General features: G+C 35.2%; 2 protein-coding genes across 3 annotated transcripts; one reads left to right on the forward strand and one right to left on the reverse strand.

The window, feature by feature from the left end:
* Positions 1-1509: 1509 nt before the first annotated feature.
* LOC112525627 lies at positions 1510-2060 on the forward strand. The gene has a single exon (XM_025135829.1). It carries the CDS (start codon positions 1545-1547, stop codon positions 1869-1871), a length of 327 nt encoding a protein of 108 aa, XP_024991597.1. The 5' UTR covers positions 1510-1544; the 3' UTR covers positions 1872-2060.
* Positions 2061-3581: 1521 nt separating this feature from the next.
* On the reverse strand, positions 3582-9522 carry LOC112525298 (KRR1 small subunit processome component). 2 transcript variants are annotated; one of them, XM_025135370.1, is made up of 13 exons: positions 9331-9522; positions 6630-6898; positions 5924-6000; positions 5724-5834; positions 5577-5645; positions 5344-5400; positions 4963-5001; positions 4729-4833; positions 4549-4631; positions 4385-4466; positions 4153-4296; positions 4008-4076; positions 3582-3929 (listed from the first exon to the last, which is right to left on the reverse strand). In XM_025135370.1, exons 2-13 carry the CDS (start codon positions 6817-6819, stop codon positions 3804-3806), a joined length of 1152 nt encoding a protein of 383 aa, XP_024991138.1. In that variant the 5' UTR covers positions 6820-6898; positions 9331-9522; the 3' UTR covers positions 3582-3803. The 2 variants fall into 2 exon arrangements, with proteins under 2 accessions (XP_024991138.1, XP_024991139.1); XM_025135371.1 differs by having other exon boundaries at positions 3745-3929; positions 6630-6830; positions 9331-9488.
* Positions 9523-10636: the final 1114 nt, after the last annotated feature.

The raw sequence follows: 10636 nt of genomic DNA on the forward strand, positions 1-10636 counted from the left end.
GCAATCACTTTCATAGTGTTTCATAAACCACAGGGACCAAAACTGTAGTTTACTTTAACAGAAAAATTAAACCACTGACCCACAATCCAATCCAACATCTTACACCGGCAAGGGATTGTAGGAGCCTTCCTATTCCGTTTCCCTGCCGCCGCTTCCTTGCTGCTCGTCGCCGTCTCCTCCACCAACTCGACGCCGTCTCCTCTCTGCTGGTCTCGAACATAACAGGTACCCCCAAAGCCTGATATATTCACTTCTAGTCCAGATCTGTTGTTGTTTGAAACCCTGTACATGTTTTATTTGTGTAAAGGATTGAAGTTGAATTTGTTGTGGTTTTTGATTTCCCTGAAGGTTGTGATTTTTGGTCCGATTAATGGTATGCCGAATATGATAGGTTATGATAAGTGTTCTTGTGTGCGTCAGTTACGTTGTGGGGCTAATGATTTTAATTTGATCTTTGTTTTCCCCAATTCATGTTATCATATTACCTGTACAAGGATTTTGCCCAAATGTTTAACTGTCTTATATCTCCTTCTGATGATAAACCTCAGAAACCAGCAGTCCGGTTGTTGATCCTCTCGTTGAAGAGTCTTCAACCAAACCTGTGTGTAATTGGAACCCTAGATGCAGATGCTGCACTGGCTAATCTATTAAACATGTTTGTTTGACTATTTTGAAAATGCTTTATTGTGCCCAATCTTCATTTTCTCAACTTATATTTGAAACCAAGTTTAGATCCATTATCGAACAAAACCGAACATAAAAAAGGTTCTCTCTGTACAAATTTCCATTGAAACACATACGGAATATTGTTTGGTTATAACCACTAAGGGGGATGTGGAAAATCTCATCTACCCATGTTCGAATCCCAGGAGCTGCCAAAGACCTCATGGCCATGGAGGTTCACTTGCAATGAGTCCAGGCCATTCGTGGTCGCCTAGGGGATTAGTCGGTGCACGTAAGCTGGCTCGAAAACCCACGGTTACCCAAATGTTTATATATATGTATTATTTGGTTATTACACAACATTCTTATACCTATTGTAAACTTATTCCTTCATCCGAATCTTTGATTTTGCATAAAACACTTCTGTTTTAGTTTCCAAACAAATGTGTTATAGATTTCCTCCACCAAATGTGTTTTGATGTAAGGTTTCTTATTAGAGCACTTGAACACCTTCTTTACGTTCCCGCAAATCCAAACACACCACGTTTATACCCGTTTCTATGTTAAAACAAGCGTTTCAAACCAAGAACTCAGTTTGACTTGTATAAAAGGTCAAATTGTTTCGATATTTCTTGAATAGAATCCCTAATTAATCACCCATACAACTTTGATCCTCTATTTGCATTTATTAGCTGGAATATGATCTGAAAATCTTTAGGATGTGAAAGGATATCTTGTATTACTCGGATGCATTCCATCTTCAAACATTTTTCAACTAAAAGAATTTTATGTTTTTATTTAAGATGAAAGGAGTACTAACATATAATTTCGTAAATGTGAAGTTTTGGAAGAGGTAGTTGATGAAATAAAACAACAGCAGCATGGCACCATCGACCTCGTCTGCCGCCTCCGCAGGTGTTCCAACGCCAAAACAATCACTTGGGTTTGTCGCCAATGCAATCAAAAGAAAAGACAGCTTCATCCAGTTCTTCGCCATGACTGGAATCTTGCTGCTAAGCATGCGATCGGTCGGGCAAAAATACAAAATCCAAGAACTCGAGGATGATACAGCTGCCTTGGAGAAAGAGAAAAATTCCATCTCCGATCGCATCAATCACATCAAAAGCAGCCTTCTCGCTGAAGCCGCCCTCGATACCAGCGGCTCCTTTGCCGCCAGGCTCCGCGTTCTCTTTGGCGACAATAATTAACATGCGAGTCAAAAACTTTACGCCTTTTAATCTACTCGTTGATTCATCATAAACTTTGAGGTGCATCAAAATTTGTTAGATGTAGGGATTATTCTTTGGTGCAGCAATATATGAACTCTGAACAAAATTCATGTCTGATGCTTGTAAACGCAATTTATATAAAAGAAAATTTGGAAAATAATTGTTGATTTAGTACTCAAGTTTTTAGTGATGCATAATCTATGTAATACATGTTTCATATCTCTAGCATCATCTCAAGGGACGCAATTATGCTGCAAGTGTCTGCACCGTGCTTTATTATTATTATTATTATTATTTTGTATGATCAAAGGTCATATACTCCATCTTTGGACGATTTTTTTTTAGTAAGGTGTCATTTATGAATCGTTTATCCATGTAAGTGATTACCGGCAAAATTCAACACTTACTCACCGGGTAAAATTTTAGTTCACTGGAGCAGTATCGTATGCAACAATTTACCAGTAAGCGCTAACCATAGTAAGAGTCATCACACTCACTAGTTGAGACTCTCAGTCCTCGCCTTTGCTTTTAACGGGTAAGATTTCTGGTTCTTGTCATATTCATTTGATAAAGTAATGTACCTTCGTAAACTCTTATCTGGGCTTCTAATGCAACAAAGGGCCTTTGGCCTAGCGGTATCGTAGCAATTGGCCTTCTAGGAGGTCAAGGATTCAAACCTCACCATAGGTGAGGAGGGTGTGTGAATTTATTTGTTGCATTTGCCGTATATAAATATTATATACTTCAAAAAAAAATCAGTCAATAAAGGCTTCATTGCATATGCACACAGGGATTCAATACTCGATAAGGGTACATTGCAAGATAGTAGAAGTATTACTTGGGATGCGAATCAAGGTAAGATAAAACCTATCATATAAATTTTCGCTCTCAGTTCTCATATTATCGATTTGTTAAGGTTGATAATTCATCGCTTTCTTTGAGGTATGTTTCGGGGACGTTTAGAATTTGTTTAAAGGCATGTCGTGTACTCAACCAACGGACAAGTATAACACTAGTTACTATGGTTACAAGTTGAATCTTTTCCAACAAGAATACACACACACACACACATATATATATATGGTTAGGTTCACGTGAGACCAAGATTTTTTCGTGAGACCCGTAAGACCAAGTTATGTTTGTTGATCAACTTTATAAACTAATAATCTAATGGTCTAAAATCGTACGGTGGCAATTTTATAATTATGAATGTTTAGATTATAGATCTAATCCAAGGGTTGAGAATTGGTCTTACGAATCTTACGAAAAATGTTTGGTCTCACATGATCTCAAATCTATATATATGTTTTAGATTTAAGTAAATAAAATTACTAGATCGTTAAAAATAAAAATATATCATATAAATAAAGCCGTACTCAAATTACCGACACTTTCCACTTGAGCAATACCAAGGTCAATAATCTAATTTTGATTTTCTAAATAAACTATCATCACATATGTTGAAACCAAAAATTCACTTACAGATAACACTTTACACATTCCCTTTGTATATTGAATGCACCCCTTTCCAAAAAATGGATTTGGTTGAGGAGATTAGGGTATTTTGGTCAATTTCCTATTAAAAAAACAATCATATTCTCAAACCTATCAAATTGATGGTCAGTGAATTTAAAAAAAATATGTTAAAAAGACTATTTACCCAGAGGACTATCCCATCCTTTTGTTTTGTTTTGTGCTCAAGTAACATCCAATACGGCAATTGGCCATTTAAGAAGTTTAAAATGTTCACATAAGATGGATTTTTAACTGTTTCCAGATAGTAACAGAGTGCCAAAATCATTCCACCAATATCCATTCCTCATTTTCTTTTTCTTTTTCCAGTAACACATTGGATCTCTTCTCTCACATGAATGCCTCAAAATGTTTAAAGTTGAAGATCAAAAGAAGCAATCACTTCTTGCTCTTGGTTTTCAACTTCTTATTTGATGGCTGACCTGATGATGATGATGTTGCAATATACATTTCAGCATCAATCTTATCACCAGATTTTCTATTCCCAAACTCCTTTGCCTTGTTCTGCAATATTTAACAATTTTAACCCCCATTAAAATCAAACCAAAACCATCATCATATCATCTGAAATCTTACTCTTACCTTCAGGGATGTAGCCATTGCAACAATATCATCCTTATCGTTTTTACCCTTCTCTTGCACTGGTGCTTCCTGAAAATCCGGAAAGCGTTTTTATAACAACCGGTAAAGAATCAAGCAAAAATGCATACAGGGTGGTTGCTGCTACCTCTGGTGGCTTAAACGCTTCTTCCCTCTTCCTCTTGTTTTCAGCTGTTTTTTCCGCCTGTTTTTCCTGCCTTTCTTGCCATTTCTTTGCAGACTTCTTTTTATCACTTAAAAAGTATTCACCACTGTCTAGTTGCATGTCGATCTAGAAACATTTAAAAGCATGTTTATTTAACACAATCACTAAAGAAAACAATGAGAGAAAAAAATTAATAAAAATCAATTTCCGTAACCTTGCTTGGTTGTGGCGGAGGAGGGAAAGGAGTATATTCTTTCTTCTCTTTGCTCTTAACTTTCTTTTGTTTGACATTTTTCCTGAAAACCGAATCATCACTTGTTAGATTCTGCAAACACGAACCATGCCAAATTTAAAAAACATTATTATTATATAACATACTTTTTGAATTTGGGAAGAAACCTATCCCAGTTCTCATTTGCAAGTTCTGGGTTACTTGCAAGATCTCTCCTCATCATGAGCACCTAATTAAATAATATACACATTTAATCATGTTTTTTTAAACAGAAGGTTAAATAATAATTACATGTTTCTTTAAGAAAAGATCCGATAGTTACTCACTTTGATATTATATAAGGGATGCATTTTATTCAACATGCATTCTTCTACTATCCTCCTTACTTGTTTCAAGCCTTTAAATGAACCCATGGAAGCTACTGAGTTTCCCTGTGCATTATTAACAAATAGAAAGCAAAGAAAAGGGTTAAAACTAGAGAAAGATAGATTCTACTTGTAGACGTTCCGAATTATAGATTTTTCATTTTAAGCAGAAGAAAAGAATCCAAGAAGCTATACCTGAACAAGAATATAGCAGCCAGTCAAAATCTCCAGTGCCTGCATTCCAACAAGATTCTCAGAGAAGCAACAAACATATGAATGGTGTATATATATATATATATACTCCCTCCGTCCCAAAATAAATGTCCACATTTCTATTTATATTTGTCCCTGAATAAGTGTCCACTTTCAACAGTGTCCACAAATATTTAAGAGTTGCGAAAAGAGAAAAACCAAATAAGAGAAAAGATGTCATTTGGTTAACCAAAAAGTGTAATAATTATGCATCCCTAAAACTGTGTGCCATTTCGATTGTGGACACTTATTTTGGGACAGAGGAAATATATAAGAAAGTATGTTATGTAAAACGTTAACGAGAAAACTAGTCAAATTTCATACCTTTAGAGTGGACGAATTGGGTCCCACCAGCCGCTGCCTTCGTTTGACAAATTTTTCCTGCAATTGGAAGACGGTTGTTTTCAGAATTTAATTAAAAGATTCAAGTACATAGATGTTATTCATAACCCAAAGTTTTCTTTATCCCCGTGTGTGCATACTTCCACTTCTACATAGCATAAGATAACAATTACTTTGGATGACAAAGACGCAAGTCAAATATCAGCCATGGATACCTTATTTCGAACCAAACCACCAATCTTGATGATATCACACTGCATTTCATCATTTAGAATCTTAATTGCCTGTGACAACAATCACTTTTGTGTAAGCATTTCGCATGTAACAGAGTTTAAATATCAATAAAAAAGCACTACATGTACCTGAGGTGCAGGGACACTTCTTGACAAAAGCTTAATCAAATCCCGAGATTTCACTATAATATATGGATCCTTTGTCTTTCTCGTTGTAGAAACAGTCATTGATCCTTTAACCTGAACATCAGAAAGTGCTCGATATCAACAATTGCCACAAATAAAAACTAATTTGTAGTTGCACCACCAACAAATTTCCGATCACGAACCAAATCCAGCTCACATGAAATCCCATGTTCTTTTAGTGCACCTTTAACAATAGGCCAAGCTTCTTGCAAATACTTCTCTGCATACAGAACATCCTTATTTTAGTCACTATGATTACCCTCACTACAATAAAATCAGGTTTATAGAACATCAACGATTTCTCGGTGTCCCAGTAGACCACTTTGTAGGACTTAAGTTTATAGAACTAAATAATAGAACGTCTTATCTAAAGGTGTTATTACAGGATGTTTTTGGGCGTCTTTAAGTTTTTTAGGATACTTCCAATATGAGGTCGTATTAGCTATTTTATAGTACACTTTTGAGAAGTGCCCTGTGTTCAGTGTCCTATTCAAATAGTGTCATGTAAAATAGCTAATACGACAGTTTTATTAAAAAAAATGTCCTAGAAACTTGTTACAATGCCAAAAGCGTCTTATAAACTTATTACAACACCTTTAGATATGGCACTTTATCGTGTGGTCATTTTTGGCGTTCTATAAACCCAATTTCGGTGTAGTGTCTTTTATCTTATATGAACAAGAAGGTATCAATGGAGAAGTAACTATATAGAATAAATAAATTCTCTACAATTTCTTACATAAAGTTTGATGATTTGAAGAAGGGTAAGAAAAAAAGTTACGAGCCAAAAACTGCAAATTCCTAAAAGGAATGGGTTAGAAGACGTAAAATAGTAAATGCAGTGAGTACCTCTATATTGAGGGAAGAGAGTGGAGAAAGAGCTCATTTCAAGCAAACCCCCTTCATTCCAAGAAGGGTCAAACTTTTCAATCTTCCAATGGTCAATGGTCTCATCGTCCCATGGCTTTGGCTTGTCATGCTTCCCCTTGTGTCTCTTTCTCTCATCAGGGTTGTTGTCTGTTACTTCTCCGGCATCCATACTTTTCAGGTCTGATATTAAATGGCAAAACAAACTCTAGAGATCTGAATACAAGATTATGTAACACCCCTTCTTGCTACTGAAAAGGGAGATCAAGCAAAGCATTATAAACCTTTACAACAAAAACATAATTCCAAAACTTATAAACAACCCATTCAAGTCAAGGATCCTCGATTAATCCAACTTACAAAAACATATGCTATTCAAGATGTAAATAGATGCACCTACCACATATATAACTAGGTTAACTAATTTTAATTGTCCTCACTTTCTACCAAATGGTCCCACTCAGGCACTCAAATAATAATACACCAGATATACACCTTCAAGTGTAACTGTAGCCAAAATCAGAAGATGTGTATGGCACTACATCACACAATTGCAGAACAAAGGATAACAAACCGAAATAAAAACTATGGTCGCCGGATAAAATAATAATTTCCAACTATTATTTCTTCCAAAATATAGGACCTCCTTCATATCTCTTTATAGATGCAATGATACCCAACGAAGAAGAATCATCCAGCATAAAGTTTATCAAACCCTCCAAAAATAAGAAATTATAATCTACGCATAATAGAAGTGACCATAAGAAAAACCGTTACTCAAATTTTCTCCAAAGTCGTGACGATAGATGCCAATGCTTCACTTCAAAAAAAAACTTCGGTTATGAAGTTTATGTAAAACCAAAGGCATAGATGCCATCCATTTCCATGTGTCTTCTCTTATGACCACAACCAATTTTATTCTTGGAACATTTACAATATGCTCAAGGTTTTAACCAAAAAAAAGGTTTGTGTGTGAAATGCTCCTCATAAAACTTTTGTTTTCCCTACTTATTAGAACAGTTTTAAATTCTAATATGCTACTAAAGAACTTGATAGCAAGTTCTCTTTGACAGATTTAAAACTATGTTGTTACAGCGGTCAGATAGTCGCAGTCATGACTATGATTTGAAATTGTGGTTATTGTGATGGTAAAGCCGTCCAAAAATAGTGGTTCATATAATAATTAGAATTATAATATATATGTGTGTGTGCATGTATGTATGTATGTCTTGGCAGTCAAAAGTCCATCTAGCAGTGATTGAAATTGCATATCAATATGTATGTGTAGGCAGCTAAATACGTGCTCCTAACAATTAAAAAGAAATAATCAAAGTCCCAGATCACTTATGAAGTCAAAATAAACTAAATACAGCTTCAAAATTGACATCATTTTGAAACATTGTTGAGCAACTTCTGAACTCAGAAGTCGTGAACTTCAGAAATGTTAATCTAAACCTAAAAGAGCTCGACACCGCTAGTTTGCACGCTACTCTCCCGAGGACTGCTAACCGCTATAGCAGCGCGATTAACATCGTTTTTAAATTCATGAAAAATTGAGCAATGAGAAGGCAAAGTTCACAGAGGGGTTAATATGCTACTCAACTTCGGTATGTCAAATGGTTGAGTTTGAGGTAGGCATATGCAAAGAAGTTGCAGCAAGGTGTGGGATTTTTGCTTCAAAGTTCACATGCACAATTATGCCAAAATTAGTTTCTTTAAAATGCACGCCCAAATAGCAATCAATAATCAAAATCAACTTCATCAAATAAACCTAGTCTAAAATCATAACTTCATCAAGAAATACAATAAAAAATCAACTCAAAGAAACAAGACATTAACCGATAAACATCAAATAAACCTCATGTCAAGAAGCTATCATCTATCAAAAATCAAAAGTTTTAGGATTAAGGGATCAAAAATTTATCAATTGATGATGCTTAATGCTTTGCAAATGACACTAGTGCATGTACAATCGAAAACTACCTTCACCTAAACAACATTCTAGATATTTGATGGAAATTGTCCAGGGCCGGTCCTGAGATTTGAGATGCCCATGGCGAAAAGCCAAAAAAAGTCCCCCTAATATGTGATATAAAAACCAAAATGAACTATTTTTGACAGGGTTTAGAGCCTAATCAATCTAGGTGGCTCATCCCCATGCCGAATTTTATCATATATAACAAAGATGATACAACCGGTGACATAAACCAAAACCCAGTGTAACAAAATATAAAATACATCACTTAAAACCATGCCTTATTGGGTTTTTTATTACAATAATAGCAATCACTTTATCATAGCTAAGATTAGCTAAAAAATTGCTCTCCATACTCAAAATTGCTAACCTATTCAATCTTTCTTGACTCATGGTAGACCGCATATATGACTTCAACAACTTGAATAATGATCAAGAAATAAACAAACCTAAACTAAACAAAATGACCCTAATCTAAAAAACTAAACTGAACAGTACAGTTAGCATAACATAAAACAAATAATGAAGTAACCAATCAAACAAACCTAATACAATGACTAAATGAATAAACTGTGATAATTTCCTACCCATAGATTATTGAGATAAATAGCCCAAAAATTATGAGTAAACAATCCCTAAACAAACAAAGAAATAAATAATAAATTAAACTTATAAACCTAAACAGTAAATCGGTAAACATAAACATACCACAGGTCTAAAGCAAGTCAGCAATCGAGTGAGAGCCAGCAGAGGGCAGAGAGCGGGTCAGCAAGAGCCAGAGACCGAGAGAGTAGGAAGACGACTCAGGAACGAAGCCGAGAGCCAGAGACAGTACACGAGGTCGAGAGCGTGGAGAGCGAAAGGTTAGGTCAGTTCAGAATTCAGAAATAAATGATAAAATGAACCCACCTATGTAGTGTTGGGCTTGAGCAAGTTATACCCATGGGCTCTTTGCTTCCTGGGCCGGCACCCATCTGGCCTGAAATTGCACCTTCAATTTCTTCAATTAACACTAGAGATGGGCAAAAACCGATCCCGGGCCGGTCCCAATCGGTCCTCACCTTATAGGCAACGCACGCTTATAAATACCCATTTGATTAGGGTTATAAACACCCAAATAGGCAACGCACGCTTATAAATACCCATTTACCATGTGTATGTAAAATGCAATTAGAGCTTAGCAAAGGGCAATTAAAAGAGACGCCTCGATCTAGACAAAAGGGTTTAGTAAATAATCAAGTAAAAATTACAGTAATAAATTTCAAACTCAATAATGAAACATTGAAATTGAAAAGTTGGAGATGAAAAATAGAGGGGTGAGAGAGGCCTTTTATATAGGGTTGATCGTCCCGGGGTGGACGGGAATAGTGGCAATTGACGACTGGAACCTGAGCCTGAGCGGGTGAAGCTGATGTCGTTTACTCTTGATTGCTCTTACACTTGGGCATCGGTTTCAGCTTCGACTTGAGCAATAGGCTAGATGACTGGACTTGGAGGAGGACATGGGCCCAAGTCAAAAATTGAAATATATAATATTTATATATGACAAATTTAATAAATAAACTCATATAATTCGTAAGATTTAAACCTTAATCTTTTGAAAAGTCGAACACATGAACAACGTTAGGCCAAAGGTTATTTATTATATATTTGTTAGAACATCTTTAACAAATTATTCAAAATGAAGATTTTTGAATTTTATTTTTATGGATTTTCCAGAACGTTCTCCAAAATGGAGAAAAATATATGAATTCTCCAAATTTGAACTAGAAGAATACTCGCGCAATGCAGCGAGATAAATCTCGATTTTAATGTTTAGTTTTTATTCTTTGTCTCTATCGATATAATACGATTTTATATGGTTTTGAGAAAACGGTAATGTTTTTATTTTTAAATGAAATATAAATTTGAAAATAGTATAAACTTTTGAAAAGAAAATAGATCGATATTAGTATCAAATTAAATATTTAACAATACTTTTTTGTATAACTTCTTTAAATCAATTTTTTATTAT

The sequence above is a fragment of the Cynara cardunculus genome (genome assembly GCF_001531365.2).
Source record: "Cynara cardunculus var. scolymus isolate 2C chromosome LG 13, CcrdV1, whole genome shotgun sequence".
Taxonomy (NCBI): Eukaryota; Viridiplantae; Streptophyta; class Magnoliopsida; order Asterales; family Asteraceae; genus Cynara; species Cynara cardunculus.